The following is a 19,258-nucleotide window of genomic DNA, read 5'->3' as shown; positions in this document are numbered from 1 at the left end:
GCCACTTGTAAGGAGAACTGCTTTCCATCTTCAGAGATGCTGTGAGGAACATGCAGGAAGATGCCAGGGGTGAAGTGGATGTGGGAGACACATCATCCAGAAGAAAGGCAGTGACCAAGAGCTAGGTCACGGGATTTTTACTGCATGTGAGAGTGTGGCTGGGGAGGGAAGGTCGAAACGAGGCTCTGCTTTTCCATGATCATTGAAGAGCTCTGCTTGGAAAATGGCAATAGGGAGTCTAGAAAGTACACGGTTCCTGTTCCCAACTCCTCCTGCCATTACCCAAGTACTGGTGTGAAAGAAGGAGTGACATAGTGATTATATTTCTAGCACATCTACATCTCAAGTGCTCCACAGCCACGTGCAGTGAGTGCAGCAGTGTGGGACAGCATGCAGATCTCGAACACCCAAGGTTTCTTCACTCAACTTTGGGTTTTCTTGATAACCCACTAGAAGTCCCTGGAAAATCTAACCTTCCTGTGCTTCATCTCCCACCTTTATATAAAATCAGTTAAGTAACAGGCTCATGAAGAGGGATGACTATTAGCGACAACTAGAAAGCAGGCTGCAGGTATAATGTATGTGAAGTCTACGGGAGAGTACGTGCTGTGGAACACAGTACAGCAAACAACCCCTCTTAGCATGTTAGAACCAGTGCAGGGTTGTGCTGCCCATGGGGGATCCATGCTCCTCCCACCCCATTTGAGCTTGCTCATTCTGTTTTGCACTTCCTTTTTTTGGTGGAGAGTAACACAGAGGGTAAAGAGATAGAAATCCACCCCTATCAAAAGCAAGAGAAGATACCACATAGAAATGAGGGCTCCCTCATTTGAAGAACAAAGACCTTGAAAGTGGTGATCATGGGAAGAAAAAACATTACAAAGCACAAGCCCATTATGAACCTTTCTTTGCTTCTGCAGAAGGCATAACAGGGCACAGCATCATGAACGGAGGAGCTGCCCAGTAAGTGCTGGGCAAAATGAAAGCCAGTGCTGCCATGGACTAGCTGGAGATGAGGAAGATCATGAAGAAAGTCGTGGAAAAATGGCTGTCTGGACCATTGTTACTTTATTTTTTCCTTCCCCCTTTTTGGAGCAGAGAACACAGTAGGATTGCTACCTCTTTCATTGAAGAGGTTTCTTGTGAAATGGGTCTCTGTTTTTAGTGGGATTAAAAATAACTTGCTGCCCAGTCATGCAGACTCTGGTTACCATTTATGACTCACTTGCTTCAGTTTTGTTGTGTGAGTTTTTGTGAAGAAACAGCCATATTTTTAAAGAACATTTCCATAAAGGATTTTTTTCCCTTTGTGGGGGTAGAGCAGGAGTGGGAAGGACGGGTGAGAGGGCCAAGAAGAAATCGGGAGGATTCCTGCTCACTGTAGACATCCTTTCTATTCTAGAAGAAATTGTTATTTTCAGATGAATTAAAAGCCTTTCATCTCTAAATATTTTCTTTAAGCTTATGGAATCAGGGAGCAGTCTGTGCTGTACCCCATGGCATGCATCTGTGTGGTCCCTGAGTCACACACAATCCACGATGGGCACAGGTTGGCTGTCCAAATAAACTCAGGGATGATGGCTTCCCTGGGCTGGGGATTTTCAGTTCAACAGAAGATAACGCAGAGATGGAGACCTGGCTCGTCAGGAGGTCAGTTGGACTCCAGCAAGCTATTGCCTCTGCAGAAACAGTAATGCCTTTAACATTTTTTGGAGATGGAACTATTTATTCCCTCCTTTCTGCATGCTGCTGGTTCAGGTCCATGGCCAAGTCTCCTGCACTCTAATCAGCCCCACCTCGGGTCCTTAGGGCTGGACACAAAGCTAAACATGCTGGCCTTAGGAACCCGAGATTGCTCCAAATCTCTGAGCATCTTGACTGAATCATTAAACACTTCATTATTTTTTAAAAGGCATAAGACCCACAAGCAATACCCACTAAGAGAAAAATAGTAGCAAGACAATTATTCCGACCAAACTACTTTGCAAATGGCAAACCACTAAGCTGTCTAACATTACGTGCTCTGTTTTCTGGAAGGGGAAAGACCATGTTAATGCAGGCATGGCTTTACTTGTTGTTACTCACACAATGGCGTTACACCATTTTCTGGTATAAATGGTAGTGTGATTAATTTAAATGCCAACCCCCCGCCCCCACCCCCAGGAGAAGGACTGTCATTGCAGGCTGGATTTCCTTGGCCGATTTTTAGGGCAGTTGGGCAAATCATGGCTTCAGTGAGGCAGCACCACAGAAGGTACCCTCATCCCTCACTATGTTTGGAGGACACAGGACTAGGATGCTAAGCCTCGTGTGTGAAATTAGTTACAGTTAGGGAGACCCTTTCTGTGCTCTGCTCTTCTAATCTAGAAGCCTCTGTTTACTCAAACTGTCCCCAAATAGAATAATCCAATCCTTTTGACTTAATGAGAATGGATTCTGAGGACAGTAGACCCCTTCAACCACTCAGCACTTTAATTCATAACTATTTAGTGAATATCTATTATGACAAAAATGTTGCGCTTGGTAAAAAATTAAAATCTGTGTGTCACTGGATATTTTTAAGTGTAATTTTATGCACAGAATTGAAAATAATGCAAATCACCCCATATTTTAAGTCTATCAAGAGTCACATAATTTCAGAGCTGGCAGGCTGAGTGCATTTTAACAGTCGTAATGGTTGCCTCAGGTCAGCATATTTGCCTGGGAAATAGATGCCCTCCCCTGCTTCATCAGTGTCCGGTAAATGCTGCCTTCATTTCCCATAGGATTCTGTAAATGTTTTGCTGACCAGTACACTACCTTCCAGGACCACTTGGGTGTGAAATCTGAACATGACTCTGAAGATTCTAGATTTCAGTTTTTATAGATTTTAGACCAATCTAGCCACACTGGCTTTGGAAATGTTATACAGCCCCATATCCAATACTATTACAATTTAAAATACCTTTACATCTTATAACAGAATGTAATATCTAACATGTATTGACCATTTATAATGTTCCAGGAGCTATTCTAGTCCCCAAAATTCGGTATAAGTACTATCATTATCCCATTTTAAAGATGAAAATCTTGATGCATAGACGTTAAGCATCTCATCCAACTAAGAATCTCATCCAAGATCACTCAGCAATTTTGGGGGATCAGAATTCTTTTTTTTAAGATTTATTTATTTTATACAAGAACTGGAGTACAGGCCAGATGTGCAGGAGGATGAGAGGATTCCCCAGAGACTGAGCTAGGAATAGAACAGGTAGACTGACTGAAATACAATGCTGAGGGGAGCAGCAGGCGAGGTAGAAGAGGTCTGCAGCACTATGTGGGTATCTTCCCGGCTGGCTGGGATCGAACCCACACTGCAGAGGCTGAGGGCAGCTTCACAGCGCTGCATTCAACCACCTGCGCCACCAGGGAGGTATGGACCAGGATTCTTAACCAGAAAAACAGGTGTGAACCTTGCCCTTCCTGGCATTCTCTCAGGTAGACCTGATGCTCCCACACCAGCCCATCAGCTTTTGAAGAAATTAGACCTGGCACAAAGAATGCAAAACAACCACCGTGGAACCTTCTCCAAAATGATTTCCCTCTAGTTGGCTACGATTGGAAATTAGTCTTACACTGTGTTGAATTATGCAACTTCCCTTCCTAGAACATCAGTCCTGGCCTTGAGGATCTTACAGTCAAGTTTAGAATAGCACCTATGTGATTAGAATATGCTGATACCTGGGAACCTCACTCAGTTTTCTGCAGCCTTAGAGGAACCTAGCTTTCACCTCCCTTCAAGCAAGTAGTTGATGTAATAGGGTGTAACATTAATAAGCAGATTCAGAAGCCACAGATAGCCTAATGCCAATCTGAAGTCGGGTGAGCAACCCAACAGCTAGCACTTCCCACCTTAGCTGTAGCCTGCAGGGCATCTTACTGCTGGAACTGACTGAAGCCGTCTTCTAAAGCCCAGCCAGTCTCCACTGTGCTGAGCTGGGGACTGAGGACTCTGCTATTCAGCATCACCACCACACCTCAGGTGTATTTCCAAGTGGATGCCTCAACACCCAAAGACGTTTGCTTCCAAAATTATAGTGTGGAAATTTTTCTTACTTGGGAGCACAAAGTTTGTTTGTTTTCCCACATATGCCTCTTTATTTGTGAATCATGAACTCTAATGTCCATCACTCACATCAGATTCATTAAGTGTGTCTTTCCAGAGTCCTATACATTTTGTAAATTATATATGATTGATTTACCCAGCATATGGGTTTCAGATAGTGTGTGGCTTTATTAAGTCCATGCAATTTTGACACACACACAAAAAAATAATTGATGCAGTGATTCCTTTCCAGAATAAAGCCTCTTTGGCTCGGGTCTTAATTCCTAAGAGTACAGAGCTTCATCTCTTGGTTTCCCAGGAAAGCCCTCGGTGATTTCTGCCCACTATAACCAGACTTTCTCTGTCATGCCTCCACCCTGGGGTCCCAGGACTTGTTTTGTACATGCTCCTTGTCCAGCCTGACAACTTCATTAAAGAACACTCACATTTGTAAACATACTGGCTTTTCAACGAAGATGGGAAATTTCCCTTCAGAACTGGCAACCTTACATCCTGGGGGTTGAACTACATGGAGGGAGATAACCTATTTACATACTAAAAAGGTCAGTGTTGGACAATCAGCATTTAGAGATGAATTTGCTCCTTCTTGCAACTGGAGCATAAGAATTTGGAAGAAGGCCGCAATTTTGCTGTCTCTTCCCTATGTCAACAGCACAGCATCGGTTAATAGGCAGGATGTCTGTGCTGAGCGGTGGTAGGCGATGATGGGTTCCTTTGCTGTTGAGAACCTCTCGGATTACTACGAAAGGGTATGTGACTGCAGCCATGCAGAGTGCAGGCCAGCCTCACCTACTGAAAACTGTCATTTATTTGCGGTGGAAATATTTGCATAATAGCTTTTCAGACTCAGTTCGTAAAACATAAACCATCATAATCGACTTTAAATTGCGTGGTTAGTGCTTACTTAACCTGCCATTTGTGTTAGGAAAGGTAGACTTGCAGCAGGCTTAAAACATTCTTTTTTGTGGTCTTTTATTTTTTCTAAGGTCTTTTAAAATATCAACAGCTTAATTTTATTGCTATGTATTGAAAGCATCTTAAAGGATGTCATTGTGAAAGGCATCAGTCTCTGATCTGTTTTTACTCCTTACCCATGTGTAGATTGAAAGAAAATAATGAGGACAGTGAGATCGTGGCTGCATGTAAAAGTGAGAAGTGGAAATCCAGTCAGGAGAGATGGGGATCAGAGTGAGGTGAAGATGAAGTCAGACTGGTTGGCCATGGCAGCCAGTCTTGGCCAAACATGCGGCTATTGTCTTTCATGCCACAGAACTCTGGCATATTCAGAGCTTGTGCCTTGAAAAGAGCACCCATTTAAGAGTGCCTGTGTTCAGCCATCATGTCTCAACTGTGCTGCTTTCTGGAAGTCCCCGTGTGGTCATTGTGTCTTGCTGGGAGCTACAGCAGCAGCTGTCACCCCAGGCCTCAGGGGGACCCCGTGCTGCATTCCACTTTCAGTGTCCCCCACGGGACCTATGAAGTCAGGTGTGGACCTGGCTCCTCGTGTCTTTGGAGACAAATGAAGTGGCTTCCAGTAAAACGTTGTCCTCTGTGTGCACGCACACCCCAGGTGACTCGCCCTGCCACATCCTATGAGGCGCTGTGCTTCCTCTGACTCCTGGCGTAAGGAGAGAGAAGCCAGCTGCAGGGATGAGCTAGCCCTTCATCTCATAAAGATAATTTGAGCCTGTTTAGCAGATAACTAGTCTTCTGGGCCTTCTATGATATCTGTTTCTCATGGTCATTGCTTTGAAACAGAGCGGCGGGGTGAGCCTCGCTCCTCCCTCAGTGATGCCGTGTGACCAGCGGCCAGGGTTCCGCCATGGCTGCCCCAGGGCCTCTATGATGGGGGCCCACCTAGATGGCGCCTGCTCCTTGCATGGTCTGCAGCATGTGCCACGCTCACCCTGACTCTCTTTCAGAGTTCTCCACGGAGCAGACACAGCAAGCGCTGCACCAGTCGGTCTTCATGTCATCCCTGGCAGCCCACCCGTTCCGGGACCTTCCCCTCGGCAGGGAGCAGCACTGCAAGTTGCTTCCAGGAGTGGCTGACATCCAGGCAGGCGAAGTGGCCCGATGGACGGTGGATGAGGTGAGCTCACTGCTCTGGGGCCCTGGGATGGAACACATCCAGCTGCTGGGAATCCTCCTGGGCACCGAATCCACTGTCTCAAATAGAAGATGTGTGCACGGAAGGTGAAAAGCTGGTCTAGCCTTATTGAGCACCACCTCTGTCTCCTTTGCAATGGGCCCTGAGCTAATTAGACAAGAGAACCAAGCCTCTAGTCCCACATCATAGATTTGAGCTGAGGAGGCATAAATGCAGAAGCATGTCAGACTGGCAGCCCTCAGCCCCTGTCCTAAGCAGCACCTTAGGTGAGCACCAGCCCCCAGCACATTGTGTGCCCTGAAGGCTCCCTTTGCCCAATGCCTGCTGGCCACATGTATCTGTGGCTGCCCTTTTGCCATCCTAAGTCACAGGTGATCCAGTCAACATTAGGTTTATTTTTAAAGTAAACTAAGCCACAGCCCCGCACCAACGACTTAAGAGAAGGAAAAATGCATCTGATATGAATACAAACATACCTTACAATAGTGGTTTTTAATAATGATCAGGTAAGTTCCTAAGCTATAGAAATGGTTCATATTTATGAAAAAAAAATTTTTTTTTGTGGGACCCTTGCCAGTGGCCGGGGAACAAACCAGCACCGCAGAGGCTACAGGCAGCCTAGCAGCCCAGCGCTCAACCGCTGTGCCACCAGGGGAGGCCCATGAAAAATTTCTTTTAAGGAATACCACTCTTTAACAAAAAAAAAAAATTAATAAATTTAAAAATAAAATGGAGGGCCTCCCCTGGTGGCGCAGCGGTTGAGCGCTGGGCTGCGAAGCTGCCCGCAGCCTTTGCAGCGCCGGTTCAATCCCCAGCTGCTGGCGAGGGTCTCACATGGTACGCAGACCTCTCCTGCTGTGCCCACTGCTTCCCTCAACAGTGTACTTCATCAGTCTGCCTGTTCTGTTCCCCGCTCTGGCTCTGGTGAATCATCTCACCCTCTCGCACTTCTGACTGTATCCAGTGCTTGTAAAAATAAATCTTTTTAAAAAATTAAAAAATAAAATGAAGGAAAACCCTGGGTCACTCTGGGGGCAAGATTAGAGCTATAGTTAAATAAGTGACAAAATGTTCATTGAGCACTTGACTGCAGTTACCTTGGCTTGATCTTGGTGTAATCTTCCATGCTGCCTTGGACAAAGAACAGACAGCAAAAGCTAGAAGGCCTTTTCCCTCTTCCTCCCACCTCACAACATCTGCCTGGTGGAATCCCCCACCTAACACCCCTCCTCCACTGGACATCGAGCAGAGTGGAGACTCCTCCTCCTGTGCAAAATCCACCTTCCTCTCCTTCCAAGGGCCCCACTGGTGCTGATAACAGAGTTGACCAAATGTGCCAGGCACTGCCTGAGTTTGGGGAATGACTGAATGTGATCCTGCTCCTTAAAAAGTACATGGCGTCTGCTCTGTTAGGAGTTTTCACCAGTTTACAAAGCAGGAGTCTGTGTCATGACCAAACCAATTGAAATTTCACACCTGTTGTGTCTGTAATCGACTTGTGCACATTTTAGCCTTTGAAATAGCACTGCATGCACAGGGATCCAGACTGCAAACTCAATGGCAAGTCATTCATTCTCTTCAAGTCGTTCAGCTGAACTTCTGCCTTTTTTAAATGAGATGGAGAGCCATATCGCTTCCCTCACGTGTTGCGGTGTGCCTGCCCCCTCACATCATCACTGTCCTGCTCAGAAAGATGTTGCAATAAGGGCAGCCACTGGATCCAGCCCACGCCTGCTGTCCAGAGCAGCTTTATCCTGGTGAATATGATAGGGAAGAGAGTGCTGGGCCCCCACCACCCACCTTAAAATAACCCCTAGTTCCCCAAGCAATGTCCTTGGCATGCCCTGAAGACCCTCCTGGGCTGCCCCTGCCTGCTTTCCCGTCTTCCAGCCTGGCCTGTGACTCTCACCCCTCCCGTGTTCTCATGCTCACACTGCTGCTACTGCTGCCTCAAGTACCTGCCCTGCTCTGCCTGCTGCCCTCTCCCACCCTCAGCTCAACACTCACCACCTGCCAGAGCCCCTGGACTGGGCCAGAGGTCCTCTCTGAACTCTCATTTCATCTGAGAATCTGAAATATATCTAAGCAGAGAAAACAAGGGGAGTCATTCCAGCTGAAGTGAAAAACAGGAGGTTTGCATGGAGCATGACATCTGGAAGGATGACAAATACACAGCTGATCCTTTACCAACGTTAAAAATGACAGCAAGACACAGAATATGATAGTGAGGCAAGTACTCTCTTTATAGAGAGGGAAATCCAGCCATCCAGAAACTAAATGCCACCTTAAGAGCACAGAGTCTGAGCCAGGTCCTGAGCTGACATCTTAGCGCCATGCACCTTCCAGAGCTCGGGCACAGGGAAGAGTAACCTGGAGCAGGAAGTATGGGGTGCTTAGTCGACTGTGGGAACAGTCTTAGGTTCTTATGTGAAAAGTTGTTTTGTGAAGATGGTGCTTCAGGTAGAGGAGAATGACAAAAATCTGCAAAAAGAGTAAGAGCGAGAAAAGGCCAAAAGCAGGGAGACCACCAAGGTCGCCACTGCACTGCTGGTAGGGGCAGTAAGGCCTGGACTGGGCACTGCCATGAGAAGAACCCAATTCATTAGATGTTTTAAAGTTAAAAGCAACTGCATAGAAAAATAGATTAGTTGCAGAAGAAGTAAAATGAACCAAATGTGATCCATTTATAGTCTCAGCACTACACAGTTTAGTGCTTAATTAGGATAATAATATGTGCGAGCTACAAAGCCTGTAGAGTTCATCTGAAAGAATAGGAAAATGGTGGTGCCATCAAAAAAGGAAAATGAAACTCTGGGGAAAGGATCCAGTTTGGGGGACTGGGGGTAAGATGATGAATTTACGACAAGTTGCAGTAAAGGTCCCTGGAGATTTCTGCAATGTATGCAAACAACTATTCCAGGGGCACAGTAGGATCCTATGCACGAAAGTGTCCAGGGAGGCCAGGCCCGCACATTCCAGGCAAAAGGACTGACACAAGCTTTGGGTCCAGGATCCTGACTGGAGTTGTAGAGTTGAGCTTCAGGGACTTTGGATGAAATCTGTTCCATGTGTATTTGTTTGTTTGTTTGTTTGTTTCCTTAAGAGGAGGGCCAGCATTTTCCATTCACTTCCCAAGGGGCCATCATCCAAAAAGAACAAGAAGCACTGTTTTAGGAACATTAAGCAGCAAATAGGAGATTGGGAGACGGTCACCCTCTGATCTGACAAGTTTCAAATCTGGCACTGAAGGAAAGTGGGAGATTGGAGGGTGACTAAAGGGAAGTAGATGGGCCCATTGCTGGTCTCATTAGGACAGGGAAGGTCTCAAAGTGAAGAGGGTCACTGGGAAAAACTCGAGATGCCATTGTGGAGAGATGACAGTTGCTAAATCTTCTATAAAGGGGACATGTGGAATGTTGTTATTACTAGAAGAGGCCATATTGCTGATTTCAACTAAAGAAAACAGCCATCGGAGACACTGCCTGGCTGACAGCACCCCTGCCCCTGAAGCTTCTTGGTGCTTCCATAACCACCCATTGCTGGGGGCCATTCCCTAATGTTGAATTTATCTTCATCTTGAGATTTCCCTCAACTGGTGCCCTTGAAAACAAGTACCACATCCTAAATTTCTTCCTGTATCCTCACACCAGATAGCACATAGATTCTCCTCATGAAGAATCTTGTGGGTAGAAAGTGTGGGCTCTAGGATAGATCTTTTTGTATCTTTGAAAATAAAGCAGCCTTCACATGGGAGTTCATTTAGGAGGTGTACCAGTGAAGAGCAACAACAGAGTTTGCAATCATTCTGGGTGCCACATTAAAAAATAGGGCAGTGAGGGTGAAAAGGAAGTACAGGGCAAGCAGAAGGGTATGTCGGCGAGCAGGCTTTTCCTTTGTGCCATGTGCCCACTGGGAATATTGGAAGGGAGCCTTAGTGACCAGGGACAGTACTTTGAAAATAAACTGTGGATCCTTGTTAGTGCCATTCAGCAAGATTTAAGCGGTGTCTTGTGTGTGGCTCAAGATGCAGCCCACCACTCACCCCTCAGCCCTCCCACACACACATACACCTTGGCTGCCAGCCTGGCCCGGAGGAGGACTGTGTTATATTGCTGCATCCTGCTACTGTGAAGAGAAGCCAGCGTGGGGCCTTTGTGACCTTTCCCTGTAGAGTCTTCATCACCGTGGCTGTTTCTAGCAGAGCCGTGTTTTTCAAAACACAAGTAGGCTACAAAATCGATGTCCTGGTTGCAAAATGAAAGACAAGACTACATGAAAGTGAATCACTGCAACAAACGTTATTGTTTTAGGAAACCTTAGTTACAAATGCGTGAGTGTGAGTACACACTAAGTTATGATCAGTGTGGCCTGTATTTCTTACTCTGGGTGGCAGAAATACTCAGTACAAAAAGAGTAAGTGTTTAACAGTAGGGACTAAAATATTTGGAAGTCTTTTTACATCTTTATAGCAAAATATCTTGCCCAGAGGCAAATGTAAGTGTGGAGCACGTGAACAAATGGGAAGGTGGATTTTATGCAGGACCCTCCTGCCAGGGACCCCTGGCAGGGACCTCAGGGCAGGAAGTGACATGTGTGTACATTACAGCCACAGGTGCAACACAGCCGTGCTCAGTACACAAATGGGCACTTTTGTTTCTTATATTCAGAAACGCTTTCTAAAGCACCGCATATAAATTGCCCTACCTTCAGCCAAATGCTCCCTAAATATCCATTAACTTTAAAAGATTGTGGTCTCTTTAAAAGCAATCTTTACACAAGAGGGAGTGTTTAGGAAAATGCAGGGTACTGCTAACTAAGCATAGCGGCTTTGTACAATTGGGCCCTTTTAAAAAGGGCAGATAAACTCATCTGTTAAAAAATGAGACCCGAGCTAGAAACATCATCCCCTGTGGACTTTCAGCAGCACCATCAGCCACACAGCTACAGGCTCAGCAAGATCGAGAACACCACTGTTTGGAAAGATTTAAGGGAGCAGCCGCCCTACTGAAGGAAGAAAACAAGGCCTGTTGGGCTCCAAGAAGTAGCAGGAAAAGTAGGTCGCTGAGGTGAGGGGGTTGGGAAAGTTGGGTAAAGTAATGGGCTCATCAAGCGCTTGCAGTGTCATCATTCCAGCAGTATTTCCTGCCTGCTGTGTCATCCTGAGAATCCACTTACTCAGTGTCCTTCCAGAACAAAGCTGGGGTTTTGACTGTAGGACACTGGGCTCGGGGAATGCCCCCACTTCAGCCTCCACACCAGGTGTGTCCCTTGAGCCAAGGCCCAGCTCTGGCCACCCCCAGTCTGACAGAGCCGTGATCCCCTGGGAATATCAGACCCGTCCACAGGCAACTCGGATGGAGACAATGCCTGGTAGTTTGCTGTCCTTTCTATTAAAGCTTCAAAAATAATTTGTTCTTAGAGGGAATAACTACTGAAGAACAATACTGAATATTGATAGTGAATATGATTCAGGCCTTTGGATAGTTTAAGATTCTGGCTAGAAAACTGCCTTAATAGATTTCATGACCATGTTCTTTATTTGGGAAAATGAAAGAAACTGTACAGAATCAGAAGCTCTTCGCAAAAGACAGAATTTCAGTCACTGCCCAGCAAGCTAGATGTGGCTGTCCCGATTGTCTGAGGAGACATGAGGAGCACGAGGCGGGGACAGTGAGGAGCACCGGCTCCAGGCTGAGGCCACTGGTCTGGTTACTGTTTGGTTTAACACATTATTTATTTCTATAAAAAATCCAATCTACCTTTTACATGGACAGAGATTTTTTTTGCCTAGCAATACTGAGGAGTGGTGTCCAAAAAAGGACATTTTAACCTATTAAACCATGAAAGCAACAGCAATATTCAGGCCCTATTGTTATGAAGAGAAATTCCTGGAGCATGTATTTATTTTAAAAACCATCTCAGGCCTCCCCTGGTGGCACAGCGGTTGAGCGCTGGGCTGCGAAGCTGCCCGCAGTCTCTGCAGCGCCGATTCGATCCCGGCCGCCGGCAAGGGTCTTACATGGGTCGACAGACCTCTCGTGCAACGCCTGCTGCTCTCCTCAGCAGTGTATTTCGTCAGTCTGCCTGTTCTGTTCCCTGCTCTGGCTCTGGTGAATTCTCTCACCCTCCCGTGCTTCTGACTGTACCCAGGGCATGTATAAATAAATAAATCTTTAAAAACAAAAACAAACAAACAAACAAATCTCTAGAAGTCCTCCAGGTTCCTGTTGCTGGCCTGGTTACCCTCATAATGCCAGTGATTGGAATACAACAGAATATGTCTTTAGCTAATTTCTAGTTCCATTCATCTATTCTTAATTTTCCTACTGTGACATTTAGCTCCTCTGCAAGGGAAAGAGCCATTCCCTACCACAGAACTTTCCTTTAGAGTAATGGCTCTTTACCTGGGATACTTGGGCAATATTTGGATACATTTTGGAGGGTGGGTATGTGTGCTCCTGGTACCTAGCAGCTAGAGGCCAGGGGTGTGGCTAAGCAACCTGCCACACACAGGAGGCCCCTGGCATCAGATGGTCAGGCCCAGCATGTTGGGAATGCTGGAGCTGAGAAACCTGGTCTGGAGCATTTTTCCTAAACTCAGTCTGATTCCTTTCCCTCCATACACAGCCTGGGGGCAGAACCCACAGATTTTACCTTGCGGCACTCCCTCCTATCGCCAGTCTTTGCCTCACGGCCCTCATCCAAGCTCTCAGTGCTTGCCAGCCTCTGCAGACACCTCCCAGCTCTCCTGCCCAGCCCATCCACACTCACTATATCATGCACAGGCTCTCTCTTATTGGAATCCTCGGCCCTAATTGCACATTAGAGTCAACTGGGGATTCTAAAAATACATGCCAAACACTTTGGGCCCAATCCAGCGTGATTGCTTCAGAGTCTCTGTGGCAACAGCCCGGCCTTCAGTCCTTTGCTTTTACTCTGGATGCTTCCAAGGTATGGCCGAGGTGGAGAGCCACCCTTCCAGGGCTCCCTGCAGCCTGCTGATAGAAGTGCAAACCTACCTGGAGACCCCACACTCCTTTCCAGCCTTTCCCGCCTTCCCCTTATGCTCCGCAGTACTGACCAAACTCAACTCCTCCCTGTGATGGTTACTGCACCCCCAGTGGAAATACTGTGCAGCCCCCAGTGCCCATCTCAGCTCCCACCTCCCTCATGATGCCTTTCCTGAGTTCCCACCTGAGAACGCTTTTTTTTTTAAGATTGATTTATGCATACAAGAACTGGGGTACAGGCCAGAGGTGCAGAGGATGAGAGGATTCACCAGAGACAAAGTGGGGAGCAAATCAGGCAGACTGACTGAAATACACTTCTCAGGGGAGCAGCAGGTGAGACAGAAGAGGTCTGCTGGGCCATGTGGGTAGCTCCCTGGCAGGGGATCAAATTCGTCCTGCAGAAGCTGCAGATAGTTTCATAGTGCTGTGCTTAACCCCTTGTGCCACCAGGGAGGCCCCTGCGATAACTTCTGTCCCTTCTAGAAACCCATAGCTCTTCTTCCTCTCTTCTGGATTTTTGCATGTGTGACCATGTGTGATGGTAATTTGTAAGCCTTTCTTCACTTGCCATTTCCCTCTATCCTCCTGCCACTAATCAGAGGGTTGGCTCTGAAAGTTCAGGCTCAATTTGCTCATAGGTCCAGCCTTCCAGGCTCCCAGTAGGTGTTTCACACATTGCCATAGTCAGGACATACTTGGCCAGAAGAGCAGCTTGGGGACTAAGGAGACTACACCCATCTCTGACTGTTTCAACCCCCAGAAATACGCTAAGCGCCCCTCCCACCACCTGCCCCGGACACCGTTTGTTTGCAACTTGACCAGCAACATTGCAAGGCTTTCCTTAACTCCCTGCAAATACCAAACACGCTGTCCACTCTTTCCATCCCATCTGCCTAGGAAAGAGAAATCCATATTAACTCAGCAAACAGACTCAGCTTTCTGGGTGCAGGGACAGCCAGAGGCAAGACACTGAGGTGAAACAGCTTGGATTGCCAGGAGCTGAGGCCTGCATGGGGCACTCAGTTCCTCTCTGGTACTCCTGGAGCTGGACAATGCCATTGTGTGGCAGCACAATGAATGGCTGGAAGGATTTTAAAAATTTCTCATCATCCTGTACTTCAGAGGGATGATCGTAATGACTCATAATAAAATACATTTGTGCCATGAGAGGTGTACAAAACAGGTGCTGATATACTGAATGCCCTTAAAAAGATTTTTTGAGAGGGTCCCACATGGCGCGCAGACCTCTCCTGCCGCCCGCTGCTCCCCTCAGCAGTGTACTTCGGTCCTTCTGCCTGCTCTGCTCCCCGCTCTGGCTCTGGTGAATTCTCTCACCCTCCCGCGCTTCTGACTGTACCCAGTGCATGTATAAACAAAACAAACAAACAAATAAATAAATAAATAAAACATGCCTCTATTAAAAAAAAAAATTAAAAAAAAAAAAAAAAGATTTTTTGAAATCTTCCTATTAGGCAGACTAAATTCATTTGTGAGAGAACAAGGGACAGAGCTGCAGGATGTCCTCGAGAGAGCACATGAATGTCCAGCCCTTGGGTCCACCCTGCTGCTATTGGCCCCTCTCTGCAACCTGGTGATCCACCAATACCTTGATGCTCTCTTCTTTAAAATGGGGAGAGAGGGCCTCGCTGGTGGCGCAAGGGGTTAAGCACAGCACGAACGAAGCTATCCACAGCCTCTGCAGCATGAGTTCGATCCCCAACCAGGGAGCTACCCACATGGCACAGCAGATCTCTCCTGACTCGCCTGCTGCTCCCCTCAGCAGTGTATTTCAGTCAGTCTGCATGTTTTGTTCCCCATTCTGTCTCTGGTGAATCTTCTCAGTCCCAACACCTCTGGCCTGTACCCCAGTTCTTGTATGCATAAATAAATAAATCTTAAAAAAAATGGGGAGAGAGCCCAGCATCCACTAATGCCTCCTCTAGGCAGCGTAGGCACCACGCACTGCCAGATCTCTTTTATTGTAGAATATGTTGATACAGGCCCTGAGCAGCCCCGTTCTCTTGTAGGCCTTCCCCAGTGCGCATGATGCAGTCCACACCAGAGGGAGAGGACCAAAAAGAAAAAAAAAAAAAAAAAAAAAGAACAAGACAGTTACTCTTATAAGTAATCTTCCAGGATTCACTTACCATGGCTATCTAACTTGCCTCTCACTCAGTATGTGTGCAGAGCCAGATCTTGCTAGAAGTGCCAGAACCCAGCTGTCATTTTGGTTGGTAGAAGTCTGCCCTTTTCCACATTTCTTCAGTAAGGTTTCCATGCAGCAAGTGGGATAGTCAGTGGATTCCGGCATGTACAGCCAGCTCATCGTCTGATCTCTCTATGAGAGGGATTTTGAGCATTTGTAGATGGAACAAGGAAAATGTGAGAGTGGGAAATTGAGGTGAAGGGACTAATTCTCCAGAATTCTGGGTTTGAACTCAGAAAGCCTGAGTTCAAAAACCATCCCTGGTATTTACTGGCCTTGTGGGACTGTGAGTGACTTATCAATCCTCTTTAAGTTTCAGCTTCATCATCATTTACATGGGCATTTACTCAGGATGGATTGCTTAGTTTCCTGCATTGGCCAGGCCTGAGGAAGAGGGCCCTGTCCTAGTGACCCTGCCAAAAGGCCAGGCGACAGGTCCTCATCTCTGTGAGTCGCTGACAACTGCCACATGCAGGCCACTAGCCCCTACACTCCTTGATCCCACAGGATGAACGAAGGATCACATGAGAGAAGGTTCCAGAATGCCAGAGCTCCACATAGATGGAACTGTCATTGTCTTCCTGAGGTCTTCCTAACCATAACTCTATGTAGGTCAGGCTGGAAACCAGAAGCCGGAGGAGACACTGGGGTTAATCTGACTTCTGAGCTGGCAAATGCTAATGTGACTTGGTAGTTACTATTTAAATCCCAAGTGTTTGAGGCATTTGAAGTATATTTTACTCAAATGTTGAATTACTACAACCCAAGAAATTATTTCAGGTGCATGTTTTAAATCAGGTTTTTCATCTTGCACTGTAGGTGGCCGAGTTTGTACAGTCTCTCCTGGGCTGTGAAGAGCATGCCAAGTGCTTCAAGAAAGAGGTAGGAAATGGGAAAATTATATATATTTCCATACTTCTAGACACAGAAGTCTTTGTTTTCATTTAATTAAGTATAAATAAAAGAGTTTGGGGGAAGCAAGAAAAGGAGGCCTGGGCGGGAACAAGCCAGCAGTACCCAGGCCCAGTAGCCTCGACCTCCCTCTGGCTCACTCATGTTTAGCTGGCAGCTTGGCCCACACCACAGGAACTAGGCTCACACTCCAGGCACCTGGGGAGTCTCTAGAAACAGGAAAAAAACAGCCTAATGGAGCATCTCTTCACCCCATGGCAAACAATTACATTGCAGGCCATAATGTGCTTTGAAAGTTAATAAGTAAAGAATTGATTTAATAGTATTTCTGCTGATAATAGTAGATATCCTAGAAAAATTTAAATACAAGAATATTAGAAGAAAATAAAAACCAAACCACAGCCAAATCTGACTTCTTATCATTTGGTGTAAAGTTTTCAAATAATTTAATGATGCAAATATGTAGATGCAGTCATAAAATATCTAATTTTGCAAATCAAAATTGAGGTCTTTCAATAAAATCATACCAAGTTTTGTCACTTCACTGTTTATGAAAAATTTTCCAATCATGAAGTGATTCATTGAAACATGAATTTTAGTGACTGCCTTGTATCCCAGCTTAGGTGACACTATAATTTATTTACTCCTGTTATTTTTGAAATACTAAGTTGTTTTCAGTATTTCACCATTTTAAGTGATAATAGAGTGTACACATTAGTGTTCTCTTAGGAAAAATTCCTAGAGATTTACTGGATGAAATTAGGTTATTTTTAATATACTTAGTAGGAATTCAGGTCAGGATTTTAAAACCATAGTATTAGAAATTTAACCTGGGAACAGTTACTGTACTTTGAATTCATATTTAGCAGAGTGATCACCTTTTATTTTAACTTCTCTTCAGAATCCTGGGGTTAAAGATGGGGAAAAGGATGCTTGGCATGCAGCACATGAGGGATGCCCTCATTCTCTGCTGTTTACTGAGCCCAGGGGGGCTGGCAATGACAGCTGAGCACCAACCAGTACTAAGAGGCAAACAGGCTGCACTGGCAGGATATTTTTATATGTGTCTATTTATTTACTTGTAGCAGATTGATGGCAAAGCCTTCCTGCTTCTGACACAGACGGACATCGTCAAGGTAATGAAGATCAAGCTGGGCCCAGCCCTGAAAATCTATAATTCTATCCTCATGTTCCGGCATTCCCAGGACCTCACTGAGGAAGACACTGTCTCAGGCCAGGAGGCCAGGGGGTAGACTCCACCCGAGCTGCTGCCACACCAGGACCCTGTTATTTTAGCAATAAAACGGACCCTGTTAATTTGATTTTAATGTCCTCGTGGTCATGTCCATATTTAATCTGGGCCTTCTAAAGTGTCTGTGGGTTTGGAGGACTGATCCTCTGCTGCCAGTGATGCAGAGGTGCAGGTGCACTTGTGGTTTGTGACATCTTTGTCTTCACTTGGGTCCTTCCGGCTTTCACTTGTTGCAACAGACAGACCAAAGAAGCCCATACACATCTCTCCCTCACCATGAAAAAAGCCTTTTTCCATTTTGCAAGCATAAAGTTCTCAAGTGGTAAAATAATAGAAAAAAATTCATAAATACATTAATGTTCTCACCAGAACATCTGAGCTTGACTGAATTTGCCATCTGGGTGCAGTGAGTATAAGAGATAGAGGCCTGGTGTTTTAAAAAGACTACATGTGAGATTTTTGTGTACTTTACTCAGGAAAGTATCAGTCTTTAAAAAAAATTCATATTAAGCACATATTTTCATAATTCATTAATCCTCCTTTTAGTGCCATTACTATTTCTCAGTTGGCTCCTCAGGTTCCCAAAGTATGCCAAGAGTAGCATGAGAATAGACAGCCTGGGTATTGAGCAGAACCAACGACCTGCCCAGGACACTCTACCAGCAGTGCCAACAGACTGAGGTGGAGGAGACCTGGTGTGACGTTGGGCATTGGCTGTGGACAGACCCCAGACCTAGCCCAAATCCTCCAGCTTCCTGTGAGCGCAGCCAAGAAGATGGGGTTGCCCTGGGTCTGTCTGATTATGTGTAAAGAGAGCTAGGTTACATCTGAGCTTTGTTTGAACAATTCTAATTTGTTATCAGATCTTATTTGTGTGTATAAGTGGCAAGTTATGTGGAATCAGTCCCCCAGTTTTGAAAGACAGGAGCCTCTTTTCTTAGACATACCCACAGTAAGAGCAACAGTGCCCCCATGGAAGTGGAGCCCTATCTTTTTTATCGGGGAGGGTGAGGAAATAGATAAAAATTGACCCATTTCTTTCATTAAGAATCTTAAGGTTTAAGAAAGTTGATTGTCCTTGAAGAGTTTCTCAAACTGTAGATCATTGAAGAACAAAAGAACTCTTCTCTAAGAGGTATGGACATATTGAATTAATTTAGATATTTACCTAAATGGAATTTTAATATTATTGATTGATGTAAATTTTTGTTTCTGTGTTTTTTTTTTTTTTGCAGTTTTTTGTAGACTGCCATTTACAATTAAAAGTTCTGCTTCTGCTATGTTAAAATTTTAATATATTTTAAATGATAATAAACTGATCATATAAAACTCTACCTTTGCATTTTTTATTTTTTTAATGTTATAATTTTCTTTAAAAAATCTTTGTGAATGAATCTTACCTAAATATTTAATTATGTCCTTATAATACATTCCTATGGAAGTTAAACTAATCTACACTGCCATTTGATGTTTATAAAATTGTATACTTAACTGTAACTTTGTTAGCATTGAACCATCACTTCTATTAACTATATCTTATTTTCTGGATTATTTTAATAATGCATATTTACGATGAAAAAGTATTTTGCTCATGTGAGTATTGTTAAGTCTGCAATTTATCACTCTACAGTAAGCCTTGAGCATAACTTCTTTATTTCAACAC

General features: G+C 45.3%; 1 protein-coding gene across 20 annotated transcripts in view; it reads left to right on the top strand.

The window, feature by feature from the left end:
- L3MBTL4 (L3MBTL histone methyl-lysine binding protein 4) overlaps window positions 1-18,892 on the top strand; it is a 425,819-nt gene extending 406,927 nt beyond the window's left edge. For 17 of the 20 annotated variants that reach the window (XM_054694193.1, XM_054694195.1, XM_054694196.1 and 14 more), the window contains 3 exons: window positions 6,028-6,197; window positions 16,251-16,313; window positions 17,429-18,891. In XM_054694193.1, coding sequence (XP_054550168.1) covers window positions 6,028-6,197; window positions 16,251-16,313; window positions 17,429-17,596 — 401 coding nt within the window. In that variant the 3' untranslated portion in view covers window positions 17,597-18,891. Of the gene's footprint in view, window positions 1-6,027; window positions 6,198-16,250; window positions 16,314-17,428 lie in introns of all 20 variants that reach the window. The other 3 variants (XM_054694180.1, XM_054694198.1, XM_054694199.1) reach the window with 1 other exon arrangement.
- Window positions 18,893-19,258: the final 366 nt, after the last annotated feature.

The sequence above is a fragment of the Talpa occidentalis genome, unplaced genomic scaffold (assembly GCF_014898055.3).
Source record: "Talpa occidentalis isolate TD23 unplaced genomic scaffold, MPIMG_talOcc4v2.1 talOcc4.13, whole genome shotgun sequence".
Lineage (NCBI taxonomy): Eukaryota > Metazoa > Chordata > Mammalia > Eulipotyphla > Talpidae > Talpa > Talpa occidentalis.
Note: the sequence above shows the minus strand (reverse complement) of the source record. Positions and strands in the feature narration are given on the sequence as shown.